The 19346-nt window shown below is 37.3% G+C and overlaps 1 protein-coding gene across 1 annotated transcript; it reads right to left on the minus strand.

Moving 5' to 3' along the window:
• Nucleotides 1-1863: 1863 nt before the first annotated feature.
• Nucleotides 1864-17759, minus strand: pde11al (phosphodiesterase 11a, like). The gene is made up of 20 exons (XM_053494713.1): nt 16982-17759; nt 14493-14651; nt 10200-10289; nt 9722-9862; nt 9460-9524; nt 7734-7854; nt 7161-7236; nt 6724-6791; nt 6548-6640; nt 6295-6345; nt 5203-5349; nt 4932-5039; nt 4698-4807; nt 4471-4561; nt 3172-3272; nt 2784-2861; nt 2643-2706; nt 2472-2546; nt 2188-2271; nt 1864-2109 (listed from the first exon to the last, which is right to left on the minus strand). The coding sequence occupies exons 1-20, from the start codon at nt 17726-17728 to the stop codon at nt 1864-1866; spliced, it is 2715 nt and encodes a 904-aa protein (XP_053350688.1). The 5' UTR covers nt 17729-17759.
• Between the last annotated feature and the right edge of the window lie 1587 nt (nt 17760-19346).

Here is a 19346-nt window from a genome sequence, read left to right on the forward strand (position 1 = left end):
TTCTGGTCAGTGTGTGAACTTATCATGTTTAAATGAATAAATAAATGAATCAATAAATGCATACATAAATATAAGCAAACAAGAAAGACATGCAAATGTCAAGACCTCAATCATTACCCACATTTCACATATTTAAATCTGCTTTTCAAATTGTAATTAAACCAAATACTAATATATAATAACTAACTGACTATAAACTAACAGTAATACTGTATGTGTGTGCACATTTGATCACCGTTGTAGTACCATATACAGATCCAGAAAATATAGTGATACATTAAAAATCAGACTCCTAAATCAGCCTAAATAAAAACTTAAAGAAATTAGCATTACAGTATATTTTTATTTTCCAAAATATGAGGAAAATTACAGTTTCTGAGCTACAAAAGACCAAATATATGCACAATACACTGCACAGTAGTTCAATGTCTTTCATTTTGAAACAAGTAAAGAAATGGTTAGACATAGATAAATGACAATTAGTTGACTAAAGACCTGTAGCAGCAGAAGCTATGTCATACAAACATTAAATATTAGGTTTAAAGCAGCTAGAAGTATATAAAAGGTCTTTTCTCTTTCTTCTCTTCTCAGTCTATGAATATAAATTGTTCTTTTTTAAAAAGTTAGAGAATTATATATGTGCAAAAATAATAACACAAATCCTTTTTTTTTTTAAGGCAGAAAATGTTTGGAGCAAACAGTATGCCTGTTAGTAATTTTAAAAACAAACTGCAGTACATCTTAAAGCTTCACACTCCCACTAAAAGCAGGAAACTAGTTCAAAGCAGCAGACTCCAGCATGCAATACTGTGGGTTTCATTTGCATTCACAGTGCTGGTATAAATGTTATGGCAGTTTAAGTGCATTTCAAAAAGTGAATTTTTCAGATGTAGTATAATATGTTAAACAAAATTACATGCTTATAATCGTATTCAAGAATGTGGTGTAATAGATTTTAGAAAGATTGTGACAAATTAATTTGGAAATCTTGGGTTTCATGGGTTCTGTAATTTGTATTTTTTTTCCAGTAATTTTTTTGTCTTATTCTACAGTATACAATAAAGTGAAATAGCCACTGCATTATTAGTCTGGTAATTATTAGTGGCTATATTACCATAAGAAAACTTATTATAAATAACTTATACATAAACCTTACATTTAAAAAGGTATACATTAATTAATGCTATGTAGCATTATTAATTGATGTAGTTAATATTTCAACTGATAGAAATATTCTATAGCACATTTTTTTAGTAGTACTGGTAGAAACCAAAGAATAAATTAAACAACCCAAAAAAGTTATGATTTTTAATGTCACTGGATAAAAAGGAATAAGGTTGAATAAATCATGAATGCTTAAGCAGAATAGTCTTTGTTTGCTTGTTGTCACGAACAAAGTATAATTAAGTGCTAAATATCACAGTTATAGCAATTCACAGTGAATTAAGTGTTGATCTGCAGTAATAGCATATCTTATGAATATTTTTATGGTTTAGCCATCACAGTAGTAACCTAAAGTAGTTGCTAATTTGTTGTTTAATTCAATTGCATTACTATCCAGTCCATTCCCCAAAGCTTGGTACAATATAATATGCTGTATGGTAATGTAGAGTTTAGCTTGATCAAGGTTATCTTTTTTAAACTCTAAGGTATTAATGTGTTTATATATTAGCTAAATATATAATATAATACATATATATTATATAATATATATATTATTATATATATATTAAATATTGTGCTGTTGAAATACTAAAGCCACTGAAATTGCCTTGGCATTGCAATTTTCACTCCAGTAGCAGTGTCTTTGCCGTGTTCGCCCTGATTTGCCATAAATGCTGAGTTCTGATTTGTTGCTGCGCTCTAATTTAACTCCACCATATGGGTAGACTCTGTGCTTTGCTTGGTTGACACAGGTTCACATGACTGTGAAAGGGTGGAGTCTGTGCAGTGCCTTGATTCTTCTTCTTCCAGTTCTGGACAGGGATTGGAGGACTCTGAGATTTGGCGTGCTTGTTGATAGGACAAACAGAGTTCCTCCCATTTTTTTCGATTGGCATGCATCCCATCTACCATTGGCTTGAGCTTCCTATTCAGCTTCACCAAAGCCTTTTCAAAAGATGACTTCATTAACTATTATGGCAAAACTACCAGAAGGTATTATAATTTGGTTGAAGTGTTTTTTACCTCATACAGGGGCTTACAAATGCCATCGATCCATTCGAGCTGAAGTGCAGGAAGTTCATCTTTGCGATTGCGATCAAAAATGGCCTTTGAGATAATGAACATGACACCATGGAGTTTATGGTATTAATTTTTGTTAGATTAAGAGTAAGAATTCAGCATACTGTATATGCAGTAATAGATACCTTTTCAAATTGTACAGGTTAATATTAAGAATGTGTACTTTCCAAATTAATTGAAGGACTATGAGCTTAAAAATTGAGACATAGGCAAACAAAAGCACTTACAGATGGTGTGAGCTTAAGCTCAAATCGCTCCCTATCACCCTGCTCAAAGAACTCACTTGTCACCAACTCTGCCACCTGTTATGAGAGAGAACACTACAGTGAAATATTTACTACACAGATGTTTTATCTAAAAAATTAATTAAGCCTATAATAAAAATAAGACAAAGGGACCTGCTTAGAGATCTCCCATGGTCGGGTCACAGCACCCACATCACACGCAGTCATAAGCATGGACCTGTTATATAGCCATTATCAAGTTTGTGCTTGTGGTGTAAATTAAGTATTTAAATAAAATAAAGAAAATTTATTGACCTAAAAATGTCTCTATGCTCCTGAATTGACCAGGTGAAGGCTCCAGACAGGACATACTCAAAGAACTTGGTTCTTTTTCTGTTACGGAGAAGAAAAAAATGGAACTGGCGGTGTTTGTAAGATCAAACACAAAACATAAGAGCATGCATATAACTAAAAAAAAAACACACATATACATATGTATAGATATGTACTATAGCTTAACACTTAAGTCTGACCAAAGGAAACTTCGAACATGCCTCTGTTCTAGTGGCGCCCCTCTGTGGATACTTTATATAAATTGTGTTAAAGATTTAGTGGTGCATTTCAAGTGCATTTGTGCTTTTTCTCAAGGGATATTAACTTAATGCTATTGGCAAGTTTGTAGTTCTTGGTGTACAAAACTTACTGGAAATATAAGTTGAGATCTGTAGACAGAATGGCCTGCTTTAAGAGCTGCATCATGTTGCTGTACTCTTTAGAGCTGAGATTGGCAAAAATATTGTGCCCCTGTTGAAAATAACAAATTTGTTTTGCTGTTAGTATTTAGGCATCACTCAGAGTTAATAAACTAATGTTAAAAAAATGTTAACATAGCAATGGATATTGTGATTCACTTTAGTGAGTTATGAACACATAGTAATGGTATGCCTGCACGACAATGTAATTTAAAAAAAGAACTTGACAGGAATATACTAGCACTTGTTTTATTTCACAAATAAGCTAAACAGTAGTGCCATAGACATCATGACGCAGCCGAAATAAATTTTAAGCTTATGCTAATGTTTCTTGATTACAACACTAGGAGGGAGATTAGGCAAATTTGAATAAGTTCCAAGGAAAGAGTAAAGAATGACAAATCACAGATATTCTCTAATGAATACATTCAACAAATAATGTGCATATGCTTTATGTTAGAGGGAAACTAACTTTTTCGGTACAAAAACATGTAGAAGGTGCTAAGTTTTCACAAAGTGTTAGATTGTAAACATTTAAAGATAAAGCCTTTTGATTCATTCTGTTTAACCAAGACAGTGAATAAGCTGGTAAGACTGTGTTTGTGTTAGCATCTCCATGGGGGAGAAATACATATGCTTGTGCATGACCGCACTTTATTCATAAATAGTTCAAGAAGCACTAATCTTTTAAACAAGAAGCAAGTATTGCTGTAAGGCAGTAATGCTATAAGGCAATAATATTATGACTCTTCCTAATCAAAGACAGAGAGAAAGACCTTGGACATCCCTTCCATCTCAACTTCAAAAGAGGAAATCTAATCTCTAAGGATGACCAAATCCTGATGCAATGTTTGCATATACTGTCCTCGCTGGTTCACTTCTACAAATAGGCATAAGACTTTGTTATTCAAATAGACACAGTCTTGCATGCTTTTTAAACAAGTGCTGCCTTTATGAAACATTGTTCCTCTTTCCACTTCAGTGGCACAGACCCAAAGGGTCTCTTCTTACCTGAGTTAATTGGCTAAAGAAGCTTATTATACAGCAACAGGAAATCGATATAGGGGTTGGTAATGATTAAAAAGCTAGGAGCTAAAGCATCCAATTAATCAACACTGGCAGGTCTTTAAATTAAATATTCTATCTAAAACAAGAGCTCATGAGCTCATAAAAAAGGCACTGAATCATTCCTTATTGTACATTATACATGTTGCAGTACGGATCTTTCAAAAGCAACAAAAAGCAGTCACCTCACTCTGCAGGATCATAACAGCATGGTTGAAATGGTGATGCTCAAGAGTAGCTGATGTTCCATACAGCAATGCCAGTGCTGATCCTGACCTGCAGAGAGATCACAAACCACAGACAAATATTTACAGATAGCTGCAAAATCACTAAAGCTATGCTACCCTTTTTGACAGATGCTGGCAGCTAAGTAGACTGGTGTGTGCAAAACAATGATGACTTTTTGGCTCACTTGGCTTGAAATGCATTGTTGGTTCCACGATGATCCAGGTCATGGCACAGAGATCCAACCATTAATGCCAGAGTCTCTGTGTCTGTAAGAAAATCCTGGAACCCTGCAGTCTGCCAAAGGACAGACATAAGTTCATGAAAAAAAATGTCTATTAACTTTGTTCAGATCATGGCTCAATCTATTAACATATTTATAGTTGGCTTAAAAACAGCTACTCTTATCAGCTTAACTCACATTTATCATGACGAACATACACTGAGAAACATTAAAAGCATGTCTCCAGTTGTGATAGGCCACAGTGCGGTAGTTCTTTCTTACAGTGAGCAGCCAGCGGCACAAAACCTAAACGGGCAGAAGAATATAGTGTGACTAAGTCTTGTTAATATTTCCCTACTGCTGAGCATTCAATTAAGCTGAGCAACTCAGTCTCTGCCTGTCTTGGGATGTATTAGTAATTGATGACTATTATAGCTGGGGGTATGACTTCCATGCCTCTGCTCCTTACCTCATAATCAATCTTAAACTTTTGCACAACACTAAGCTCCAGAAACATGCGCAGGGAGGCAGTGATCATGGCATCATTGTCCAGAGAAAAGTCATTAAAGTAGAACTCATCGATTCCCAGTTCACTGCTCAGTGGGATCTTAGCAGCCTGGAAGACAACATAAGATTTCGGGAAAAAAATGACCAATAATACTTGATATCAAATAATTAAACATATTAGCATGAGGCCCAGATAAATAGAGGATATTTTACCATATTTTTAACCCTCAAGGGTAAATCATTATTGTAATACAATTAAAACAACATAACAAAATTAAAACAAATGATAATGATTGAGAACACACCATTATAGAACTAAACAAAATATGTGACCCCTATGTGACCCAAAATATGTGACCCCAAAAGACCCTAATCAATACATTAAACAGCAGCATGACCAATTTAACAGGCAGCAGGGCGAACCATTGATTTTTATATTCTGGCAAAATAACATTGGCTTAAGCAAGTTGTGTTCAGTTTACATTACAAGAAGTCACATCACTCTACCTGAAAAAAGAGAGTAGTAGTAGTCTAATACCACCTGCTGGATTACTGAAGAAAATGTGTACTATAATAAAAATATTTTATAATAAAAAATAATATATTAAAAAGTAACTATAATAGAAATGAATAAGAACTGTGTTATGTTATGAAACATGTACCCACAGCTCCTTATACCCATTAGTAATTTATCTGTGTATATTTAGGCTTTGTAAGTTGTTAAAAAGTGGTTTAAGTCTTCTTAACATCAAATAAGACAAACATGCACTTAAAACATCGCACTAATCCCAGGAATTTTTATTTGGCGTTCATAAACTCTGGCAGTTGCATTTTATTCAGGATTTAATCATAAAGGCCATATATTGGACACTTTAATTAATGTAATTGACACCTTATCCACTATCCAGACCATAAAAGAAATGTGCGGTCTAGGGGTCAGACATTTTTACTATGTTTTTTTCACAATCATCTGTTTCATGTAATACCTCATTCTATACAAAAAGAGTCAAAGGATGATAACTGGGTATTGTGTGTGGGCATGGTTGTATGTTACCTTGAGACGATCTACTTCAGCTTTTGAACATGTAGCATGATAAGACAGCATCTGAAAGCATAAATAGTAAATATCATGCAAACACTTGGGGTCAGAACATACATACTGTATATATAGATAGATAGATATATATATATATAGATATAGATAGATAGATAGATAGATAGATAGATAGATAGGTAGATCTCAGTCCATGAACTACATTTCCAAAACATTTGTTTCAACACATATAAACACATTATATTCTGCTTACATCCAGAGCCACAGACTGTTTTGCCCAGGCTTTCTTCACTTGGTTGTACATCATTGTATTGTTGATGCCAAGGCCACAGAAAATAACAAAAGCCTGTAATAAACACAATAAATTATTATTATAACATCTCCATTATCGACAGAAATAAACCATTAATAATATACCAAAACGCACACCTCAAATAATCTTTGATCTGCATCATTAAATGTCTTCCTGTCCAAGCGATTGAGAATCTGAGCAACACCTGGAAAATTTGAGAGGGTTTTTAGCTGTAGTGCACCCACTCATTCACTCACTCGATAGGCAAAAGATTGTTTATAAGATGGAGCTCTTATTCAACTAGCTTTTATTTATGTGATTGTTGAAATGGAGCAACGTATGTGAACATATGCATGAATAATGGATATGTTTACATACAGTACTGTATGCACTATAAAGAGTGGACTGTCATTACAGCAGTGAAGTTAGCATGCACCCTAATATTACTACATGGTTAAGAAACTGAAGAATTACAATCAATTATGTTTGTTATGTTACAAAGTTGTCTAAGTTTTCCAGCTTAGTAAACATACACCTAAATGCATGTATATCAATCATAATGCAGGAAACTCACCAATTATTTGATGGGTTCTGTTCCAAATCGGGACACATAGCACTGACCTGATGTGAAAGCCTGAGGCCTGGTCAGCCTGTGAACAAACACACTCATGCAATTAAAATGATATTAAATAATTTTTGCCTTTGCTCTTCTGGTGTGAGGCAAAAAATTTGGATTGTGGATGAATGTTTTTGTTAATAATTAACCTACAGTGTGATATTCATTTTAATCACTGTTATTTGAGTTAGCTTTGGTATAATATTTTGTATTTGTATTAAAGCAGAATACTCTTCCAGGAAAATGTAAGCAGAGGATTTGGTGTTACGATACAGATCATCATTGTAGAAAACCTTAATTCAGAGAACCCCCTGAAATATTAAATTGAAGGTAACTGATAGAATAGCATGCACAAAACACCTGCAGATAATTTATGCAGTGCTATTATACAAGTGACAATCTGGAAGTAGAATTGGCTACTAAATATATACATCTGGCACAACTGAATAAAAAAAATCTAGGGAAATAGATATCATACTTATTGCCTTAATGGCAGTGTGTGTGTGTGTGTGTGTATGTACAGATGCACACCTCAGAATCAAACCGAGGATCCTGACACACATCGCTTATATTAACAGGCAGGCCTGTAGATGCCACCAACTCAGCAATGCTGTTATTGATCAGCCAGTCAGAACAGGACACCTTCTCCATGCTGATGTTGAATAAAGGCACATGCACACATGCACAGAGAAAGAGATGAAAAAGGGAAAGGGAAAGAAGGAGGCAATGAGTATAAAAAAGTTTGTTATTTATTCATTACTGTACATTATTTAGTGACTACAGCCATAAGAGTGAGTACATCGAATTACACAGGAGGTCTTCTAATGTTAATTAAATTCTAGTGCAAAAAAAAAAAAAAAAAAAAATTGTAAGAGGTAAATCTGTTGAATAGGTAATATGTAAGGATTCGCCTGTTTGTAACTGTTTAGATAATTTGATACAGCTGCATCAGTTTAAAACAATACTGTATGTACTGGTAAAAAAAAACAGTCAAAATATAATTACTTGCTGTAAATTTCATACCACACACATCTCTGTTGTTTAATTACTTTTTCACTACATTGTATACTGTATACTGTATATTACTGCTCAAAAGTTTGGGGATCACTTTCTAACTCTATGGTCAATCCTGATTTTTATTTCTTTTTACATTGTAAAACAATATGAAGGCATCCAAAATATACAATAATCTCATTTGAACAGTTAATGTTGAGATGTTTCTGCTAATCATGATTTTTAAAGCTTTCATAACAGCTCTAATCTGAGCTGCTGTTAATTGTTCATTTTTAAGGCTGGTAACTCTAAATGAGCTTCTCCTCTGCAGCTGAGGTAAGTTTTGGTCTTGCTCTCCTGGCATGGTCTTCATGAGAGCTGGTTTCATCATGGTGCTTGATGGGTTTTGCAAATGCCTTTGACAACACTGTTTTTACAAGAAATATTCCAAAAAGGTTGCTCTCCATGTCTTAAAATAACAATTGACCGTTCTTGTTGTTAGTGTTATGTAATTACCTTGTTCCATGTGTTTTATTTCATAGTTGTAGAATTTATTTAATGTATTCTACAACAGTTTTGTTGTAGAATGTAGAAAAAAAAAATCACTAAACAAAAAAACAAAGGAATTTTCAAGTGATCCCAAACTTTTGAGCGGTAGTGTACATGGGTAAACTTATTGGGATCACATTCAAGTGATCCCAAACTTTTGAGAGGTAGTGTACATGGCTAAACTTAAATCACACATATCTGGTTCTTCCCCAAACTGTTGCCACAAAGTTGGAAGCACATAATTGTGCAGGATGTCTCTGTATTCTCTACAATTCTTTTCCAATTTAAATTTGCCCAAAAATAGAAATTCAATTGCCCTGTTTTGGGGAGATTGTAAGGTAGAATCTACAAAAAAATTACCTACAAACTTTGGCATCTGTCAGCTCATGTATGCACGACAGGGGAGAAAGCACTCTCCTAAATGTGCTCAGCTGCCCTGTGATGTAGCATATGCAAATGCTTGAAACATACTGTATGTTTTGGTCTTATGTGCCTTGGTAGAAACATTTATTAGTCCTGATACTGATTAGAAACTGACAACTTATATGGAAGTGCTAGCTAATGGATGGGAATTTAATGGCCAAATTAGGAGGTAAAATCATAAAATCTCTCAAATTTGTCTGTTAATTAAATTTTTTTTATATCTTTTATACTTCAGATCTTTACCAATAATGAATTGCCAACATTTATACAGCATGTAAAGTGTAGTGCTCACCTTATGTCATGATCCGCATTGCAAAATGGTGACATAAGCTCAAATGTCTTTGAGAACTTTACCACCTACAATGCATACATGTAACAAACTGAGTAACGAGAATGTGATGCAAGACATGAATGACTATATCACAAGAGCCTTTAAGAATTTCTCTAACTAAATAGATAGATAGATAGATAGATAGATAGATAGATAGATAGATAGATAGATAGATAAGAGCAAAGGGTGATATAAATGGTGTAAATATAAATGAATGCTGTACAGGTGAGTGGATGTCCTCTAGTAGCAGCACAGAACAGCGTTCACACTGAAGCAGGGTAAGTGCTCGCTGCATGATCTTTCTCACAATCTTCTCCAGGTCTGTCTGCTCCTCAAACAGATCATTCACCACCTCTAAAAGAGCCTGTACAAACAGCATGCACTCAATTTACTCATTGCACCACAGCATATGCATATTTGCATATTTACTCATTGCACCACAGCATTCAGCATAAAAGTCTGTATCAAACTTAAACCAAGCTTAAAAAATGCATAGTGTCCATATTCAAAACACTAATATGCTGTCATGTTTCCCCCACACACACATTTCAGTGCATTACCACATCAAATAACTGAATACATTCTGTAAATCTGTCTGTTCAGTAGAAACTTGACTGAGAAGCAAGCTGGAATTTGGTATGCATTATTTATCAATGTTCTTCAGGCTGTGAGCAGAACCAGTGTATAGCTTAGACTCTCACCCGGCTCCTATCGTATTCTTTGCGGGACTCAGAGAAGAGCTTGGCATTGGAGATAGATATCCCACAAAAGGGTAGGTACATCTGTAGCACCTAAGAAGTGAACAGAAAAAAAGAGAAAGAAAGAGAGAGAGAGAGAGCGATAAAGAGAGAGAGAGAGAGAGAGAGAGAGAGAGAGAGAGAAAATGTAGAAGTAACAGTTTTTTTTGAGGTAGCTGTACATTATATACAATAAAGTCCAAAAGTCTAAAGGCCAAAGTCTGACACCAGATTGAAAAGAAGTATTTTTTTCATATAAATAGGTAAATAAACAGAAAGCTTTTAGATTTTTGGATATTTTGGACAAAGAAATTTTTATTATAAAATGTTTCTACACTATTTCTAGATCCCTGTTTAAATGTAACCATTGCTTTGGACTGTTGAATGTTTCAGATGACATTCTAAAGGACTTAATCAAAAATGGATCGTAAGGTTTTGAAAACTTGTGAGGTCCATGCCAGCTCAAGTGCACATTGTCATTAAGGCTAAAATGGGTTATAATGAGAAAAACTCTGAAATTCATGTAAATATTTCCAAGATTTTACTTTTCAAACACATTGTTGTCAATACTATAATTTGCGATAAAAATGATAAAATAATGCAAATTTTCTCAAGTGCTGTAAGTCAAACAGTATCCAGGTCAAATCATACACTGAATCGAGGCTTGGAAATAAACTGGGGAAAATGACAAGACTTTCAATGTTTACTGAAAACATTGTACTGATTATGTATTTTAAAAATGTATTTAACTAAACTATACAGCAGTCAAAATCTTATACTCAGTTCTCCCAATGGAGAGTTTTTATTTAATTATAGTACAGAAAAAATAAAAACAACAAACAAAATCATCAATAGACCAAGTATGCAGGATACAGAATTGAAAACACAAGCTTATGTCCAGGGGCTCAGAAAATTTATTTTTTTTGGTTATATTCTACATTTGCATTGTATAGATGACATTCGAGATCACCAACAAATATCATCACTTAAATTTAAATCCAAATACCACTCTTACTCCAAGTACCAAAAACTGCGTGAAGCATGTTGGGGGGTGGGGGCAATATATATATATATATTATAATTTATATAAATATATATTTACCAAACTGATGGGGCTTTGTCTGCTATGATTAAATAACCATAGGATAAATGTTATAAAGAGTTCAGGTAGAAATAGATTTCTACCATTTGGCTATAGGAATCAAGTAACAAAATTTCACCCTATTAGTTTATTTAAATGTGAATACAACCTGGTACAAGTGTGCTTTACAAATGACCTGCTGATGTCAGCTAATACTGGGTTTCCATCGATTCTCATCCTGTTGGACTTGTCTTGGGCCTTTGATACTGTTGATCACAACAACAATCTCTGACTCTGTTTACAACTAGTTCTCATCTTATCTTACTGAAAGAACGAAGCATCTTGCCCTGGGAGAGGCTAAATCTGCTACACACAATGTCACCTGTGGTGTTCCTCAGGGCTCTGTGCTCGGTCCCATTTTGTTTATTTTGTATTTGCTTGCTCTGGGTTGTATCATCAGCCGGCACGGTATTCTATTTCATTCCCATGCTGATGATACTCAACTCTACCTCAGGATAAATTCAACCCCCTTGACTACTCTGCCATCATCCACTTTGACCATCTGTTTGAAGGAGATAAGGTCATGGATGAAGCAAAACTTCCTGCAGCTGAACAGCTCTAAGACTGAAGCTATTTTAGTAGGCACCTCACACCAGGTTAGGACATCTAACATTACCAGTATTACCTTTTCTTGCCAGGACATACCATTGTCAACATCTGTTATTAACCTTGGGGTTAAAATGGACTCTCATTTGACGTATGAGTCTCACATCAAACATTTGTGTAAGATGTCTTATTTCCACCTCAGGAATATTGCTAAACTGCATCCAGCACTCACTTTTGCAGATGCAGAAAAGTTATTCCATGCGTTTGTCTCCTCCAGGCTGGGCTTTTCATTTCTACTGGAAAAATCCTTTAAAAGCTGCAGTATATTCAGAACAGTGCCGCTACGATCCTGATGAGAGGGCGTAAATACAACCATTTTACGCCAATTCTTAAATCTCTTCACTGGCTCCCTGTTTCATTCAGAATTGATTACAAGGTTGCCCTCCTTACCCACCAGTGTATTTATGGGGATGCCCCTCCCTACCTCAAAGAACTTATTGCCTCACATACGTCCACACGCAACCTCCGCTCTGCATCAGTACATCTTTTGAGACCTCCTATGACCAAAATTCATACTATGGGAGATCAGGCTTTTTGTTCAGCTGCATGTAGACTGTGGAATGCTCTCCCTGAGGACACCACAGACTTTTGATGCTTTTAAATTTGGTCTTAACCAAACTTATCTTTTTATCAGAGCTTTTGGGTTGAATTAATTTGTAGCACTTTGAGATTTGCTTCAATTACACTTAACAAAATTACAAACGCAACACCTTTGTTTCTGCTCCGATTTTTCATGAGATGGACTTAAAGATCTAAAATTCATTTCAGATACACAATATTACCATTTCTCTCAAACATTGTTCACAAATCAGTCTAAATGTGTGATAGTGAGCACTTCTGCTTTGCTGAGATAATCCATCCCACCTCACAGGTGTGCCACATCAAGATGCTGATCTGACATCATGAGTAGTGCACAGGTGTACCTTATACTGCCCACATTAAAAGGCCATCCTGGAATGTGCAGTTTTTTGCTTTATTGGGGGTCTGGGAACTCAGAACCGGTCAGTATCTGGTGTGACTACCATTTGCCTTATGCAGTGCAACACATCTTCTTCGCATGGAGTTTATCAGATTGTCAATTGTGGCCTGTGGAATGTTGGTCCACTCCTCTTCAATGGCTGTGCGAAGCTGTTGGATATTAGTGGAAACTGTTACACGCTGTCGTATACGTCGGTCAAGCACATCCCAAACATGCTCAACGAGTGACATGTTCGGTGAGTATGCTGGCCATGCAAGACCTGGGAAATTTTCAGCTTCCAAGAACTGTGTACAAATCCTAGCAACATGGGGCCGTGCATTATCTTGCTGAAACATGAGGTGATGTTCATGGCTGTATGGCACAACAATGGGCCTCAGGATCTCATCACGGTATCTCTGTGCATTCAAAATGCCATCAATAAAATGTACCTGTGTTCTTCGTCCATAACAGATGCCTGCCCATACCATAACCCCACCACCACCATGGGCCACTCAAGCCACAACATTGACATCAGCAAAGCGCTCACCCACACGACGCCACACACGCTGTCTGCCATCTGCCCTGAACAATGTAAACCGAGATTCATCCATGAAGAGAACACCCCTCCAACGTGCCAGACGCCATCGAATGTGAGCATTTGCCCACTCGAGTCTGTTACGGCGACGAGCTGGAGTCAGGTCAAGACCCCGATGAGGACGACGAGTTGAGCTTCCCTGAGACGGTTTTGACAGTTTGTGCAGAAATTGTTTGGTTATGCAAACCAATTGTTTTAGCAGCTGTCTGAGTGGCTGGTCTCAGACGATCTTGGAGGTAACCCTGCTGGATGTGGAGGTCCTGGGCTGGTGTGGTTACACGTGGTCTGCAGTTGTGAGGCCGGTTGGATGTACTGCCATATTCTCTGAAACGCCTTTGGAGACGGCTTATGGTGGAGAAATGAACATTCAATGCACGAGCAACAGATCTGGTTGACATTCCTGCTGTCAGCATGCCAATTGCACGCTCCCTCAATGCTTGTGGCATCTGTGGCATTTTGCTGTGAGACAAAACTGCACTGTCCAGGGTGGCCTTTTATTTTGGGCAGTATAAGGTACACCTGTGCACTACTCATGATGTCAGATCAGCATCTTGATGTGGCACACCTGTGAGGTGGGATGGATTATCTCAGCAAAGCAGAAGTGCTTACTATCACATATTTATACTGATTTGTGAACAATGTTTGAGAGAAATGGTAATATTGTGTATCTGAAATGAATTTTAGATCTTTAAGTCCATCTCATGAAAAATCGGAGCAGAAACAAAGGTGTTGCGTATATATTTTTGTTGAGTATAAATATAAATAATAAGTGTATTATAAATTAAATGTATTATTATAATTATTATTATTGCTTTACACAGGTAAATATTTTGAAATAAGTCTTCAAAAGAATATTATAAATGACAACATATCCATGACACAAAATTATTAAACTTTAAGAGTGGCAGGTTCAGATTTTGAGTATATTCTTGGAAGAGAGAGGATGATTCAGCTCACCTTTTCATCATCCTCAGTAAACGGTGTTCCACTGGGTTTTTTGTTGATGGCCTGCACCACTCCAATCACCTCTCCATCACTGTTACAGATGGCCATGCACAGGATTGACTGAGTTTTATAACCTGTCAACTTGTCAATCTCATCACTAAACCGATGGTCCTGTAAAAAATGCAATGATTACAGGAACATATCTCTTGATTTTGCTCTAAAAAACATCATCTGTTGAGGATTAGGTATTGCTTTTAACTTTTTAAGGTTTTTTATATGTTGCCAATAGAACTTCCTTTGCTGTGACAAACATATAAATTTTCAATCTTAAATTCTATTGCTTGTTTATTTGGCAGTTAATTTATGTTGATTTATCATGACATTCTTGAGTTGACACACTTTCATCAATACACTGTAACATACAATCATATCAAATGCCTGGTGTAGATCATAACTACTATGACCAACACCATTCAGCCATAACATTAAAACTATTAACATTTAATCCTCCTAGGATTTGGGTTCCTTTTGTGCCCCACCTTGAGACATGTCTCAGCAGGACCACTGTTGGTGTGCTGTGGTGTCTGGCACCAGAATGTTGGCACCAGGTCATTTGGGTGCTGTGGGTTGTTGGGTGGGATCTCCATGGATAGGACTTGTTTGTCTAGCATGGACCATGGATGCTCTTTCAGATTGGGGCCTGAGGAGCTTGGAGGCCAGATGGTATTGTGTATGGTATACTGGGTGTTCTGGTGCCTTTCTATCATCGTCAGCATTTATTTTTTGTGCAATTTGTGCTGCATTGGCTGTTCTGTGCGATCAGACTGGGCAGGCTGCCTTTAGTCCCCACAGGCATGGGTGAACCTCGGGTGTCCATGATCCTGTCACCAGTTTGCTGGTGTACAGTTGATGATTAATGTTGTTCAGTTCACCTGGCAGTGGTGTTGGTTTTATATCTGATTGGTGTATAAAACAAGCAATAAAATTTAAAAGATAAAACAATGTAGTTACAATAGTGAGAAATAAAAGACTGAATCTGATGACTGGCCCTGGCAGTTTAAAGAGTTCAAAGGATTCAGTGGACACTGGCCTTCTTGTTCTTCTGTGACATAGATGAAAGATGCTGCAAATCGAGGACAACAGAGGTTCAATTTGTCCTAGCATAACTGTGTTCTAAGGATGTGTCCATAAAAAAAAAGTTAAATGCAGGAGACGCTTTATATAGCAGCTCCCACTGAAACTAACTGTTCCGATTCTGTGTCAAGAAGACAGATCTGCAGTCTGAGAATTAATAAGTTCAGCAACTGACCAATGGGGAAGGCTTGCCCTTGGCCATGTAATAATGATGTCCAGAATTCAGCTACCGTGGGACCTACATCCTGACTGCAGTAAGAAAAAAAAAAAATACAAGCGAGGTGCCTTCTGGAAAAAAAAAATCAGGTTTCTCGGTCAAGTTGACATAATTTAACAAATTATGTTGTAGTTTAGCCTGACAGTAGCTAAGACAAACTAAGAATGGTTTGTATTATTTAGGACAGGGGCTCTTGGCTGCAAACCTGAGGACTTGTGGTGCAAAGTTTCATGATTTTCAGCTTTAAGAGTTGGAAATCAGTAGGATAAGTGTGATTTATGTTGGAATAATGAGTATGTAGTCCTTGCACTTTGAAACAAGGATGAGAAAAATGAATGAACAAAAGTGTGAAAGATGTTTAATTTGATTTCCATGTTATTTAAGAGATCCTAAATTGGTTGTCATTTGCTGAACAAATAATTTATACACTCAAAAAACAATACTAAATCCTACTATAGTAGGCACATTATACTAAGACAGTGTATGACCTTCCTTTGCAAAACCTCAACTCTTCTTGTCATGGAGATTTGCATGTTCTCTCTGTGTTTGGTGGGTTTTATCAGGCTACTCTGGTTTCCTCCCACTGTCCAAAGACATGCATATTAAGCTAATTGGCGTTTCCAAATTGCCCGCAATGTGTATGTGTCCTGTGTTAAATTGGCATGCCTTCCGTGGTGTACCATGCCTCGTGCCCACAGTCTTCTGGGAAAGGCTCCAGGCTGCCTGAACCTATACATTGGATAAGCGATGTAGAAGATGAATGAATGAATGAATTAATGAATGAACAATCTATTATGCTGCACAATAAAATCCCCAGTGTTGATTAAACACTTTCAGCTTCATGTTAATGGGCCCAAAGTATGAAAAAACATTTCCCACACTATTACACTACTTCCACCAGCATGGATTGTTAACACTGGGCTAAAATTACAGAGGACCTATTTTTTCCACATTCTGATGGTTGATACAGTATAAGTATTAACTGAAACGCTTGACCTGTGTAATTTTGTGCATTGCCAGATGATTCGCTGACTGGATAATTGCACAAATTAACAGGTCTACAAGTGTTCCTAATTAGGTGGGTAGTGAGTGTGTATATAGTACATATTTAAATTATAATGCAATAGCACCAGTGGAGGATGTTTTTCACCTCATACGCGTTTGGGACGTTGACCGTCTCGCCGTGCTCGGCCACGTAGCCGATGATACCCTTGCCCCAGGGCAGCTGCACCTCGGCAAAGGGAATTGCGCTGGAGCAGGGTCGCCCCGCTGTGCCCGAGTGCACGTCAAGAAACTTGGACACTAACGTCCTCTCGTGCGCTGGACCTTCCACCAGGAAGAGCGAGCAGCGGTCTGCGTTCACCATGACGCACACGTTTACTAGGATCTTGTAGCCCAGGTTGGTGATGTCGAGCTCGCCGGAGATGTCCTTGACGAGCTCGAGGAAAAACTTGCGCTCGTCGGACTCCTTGAGCGTGTATTTGTAATCGAGCGCGCTGGAGGCGTAGCGTGGTACGTTCACTCGCGACTCCAGCAGCGCGCTCAGGATGTGCGCCGTGGTGGGCGGCAGCGAGCTCGCCTTGCGCAAGAGCGCGCGCCGCCTCACGCTGGCCTGCGACTCCCGCGCCGCCACGCTCGTGCGCTCGTCGTAAGTGTGGTGCGTGGCGTTCGCCTTGGAGCGCGCGAACGTACGCCGCATCTCGGCGTGCGACGAGCGCCGTTTCCCGCAGTCCGCGTCCTCGCGCTCCTCCTCCGGAGCGGACCTGCTGCACGGCCGCGTCTCCGTCAGGCGTGTGCTCACCGCTGCGCGCCCGCTTTTACGGATCACATAGTCCTCGAAGAGTTCTGGGTGGCGGTCCAGAAACGCCTCCACGTCTGAAAAGTCAAAAGTTGTCATTATTAGCCGAATACCCAGATGCAGTATTCTGGATGGAAAAACAAACAAACAAACAAACAAAAAAAGTCGCGAGTCCTATGAGTCCAGTGGGTCGACGGAATGGTAGTGATGTGAACTTCACTATTAAAGCTGCCGCTTGCTACCACACTGTCACCACATTCATACCCACACACGCGCGCACGCATACGCGCGCGCTCTCTTCGTTTGTCCCTGTAACGCACGTCACTTTTTATTCTTCATTTTCAGACATTGGGGTCAATCCATTAAAGAAAACCCTAACCCTAACCCATGTGCAAGAATATATTATAAAAACCGAGCTATATGTCTCAGGCAAGAATAAAGTTTCTTTAACAAGTCTCTCTGCAAGATTTTGCAACCCCGTGGACCTCATGAAAGACGACTACGCAAATCAAATTGTGATGATTTAAACCAGTACTGTTAACCATCTTTTCTACATCCTGTAACCAACCCCTTAACATCTTACAAATTATGAGGTGCTGTGTTCTGTGTGTTTTTTCCCCAGGTGGTGATAATGGTCTGAGTGTGTGTATGGATGGGTTATTTAGGCGAGTGTTTGAGAGTGTGTGGGTTGATGTGGGTGGAAAGAAAAAATGAGAGAAAAAATACTAGATTTATTGACCTTCAACATTTCTATTAGACTTCTGTGCAGCACAGTTTGATCAAATGTCTAAGCAGTAGCCTGTTTGTATGGAATATGAGTTATGAATTTCACATAATCACAGAAACTGTAAAAATACATTTACTGATTTAGTGAACCTGCAACAGTTAAAGTTATACAATGAGGCAATGGCAACAGCACTTACACAAGTATGACAGTAATGTGTTAATTACTGGTGAAACTCTTGCTGGATCAAAAAACAGTGGGCTTAAGGTGGTTACACATCCTGAATGGGACATGAGTATATATATATATATTCACACAGTCACACACATTTATGGGGCATTAACATAGTCACCCAACCCCCTGACATGGTTTTCAAAGGTGGCAGAAAATTAGACATCATGGGGGAAACCCCGTGACCATGGAAAGAACATGTAAAATTTTGCAAAGTGTAAGCAGTAAAACAAACATTTTCATTAGTATTTCACTGCTACAGTATTTGACTGATCTAACCGACCTTGATGCCATCACAAACCTTACTCTTGTCATTGTTGCAGAAAATGACAAAAACATGCATTTCTGAATGACATTGTGTTTTTTTTCAGTGTTTCTTAAACCCTCATCATTTGTTAGAATTCTGTCTTGAAGAATTATGTAAAATATGGAGTATATAGAATATAGAGTATGGAAATATAGAGTTTTACTGTGGCCTAAAAAAGATTAATGTAATCTATCAGTGTATTTTAATTAAGGGCAGAATTTTCACACAGGTAAAATATGTAAATTGAACAAAAATAAGTAATGGTAAATAATTTTTAAAAACTTATTAAATAGAAATTATGGAAATTTATACATTTCATTCAATTGAGTAAAACAGACACAATTTTTGTGTATTTTGCTTTGGCATCTAATATAATTTAGGTTTTAATTCTTGATTGAGACGTCTAAGAAAAAATATTGTTTTGCTTTATACAGAAGTAAAAATACTTAGACATT

The sequence above is a fragment of the Clarias gariepinus genome, chromosome 4 (assembly GCF_024256425.1).
Source record: "Clarias gariepinus isolate MV-2021 ecotype Netherlands chromosome 4, CGAR_prim_01v2, whole genome shotgun sequence".
NCBI classification, from domain to species: Eukaryota; Metazoa; Chordata; class Actinopteri; order Siluriformes; family Clariidae; genus Clarias; species Clarias gariepinus.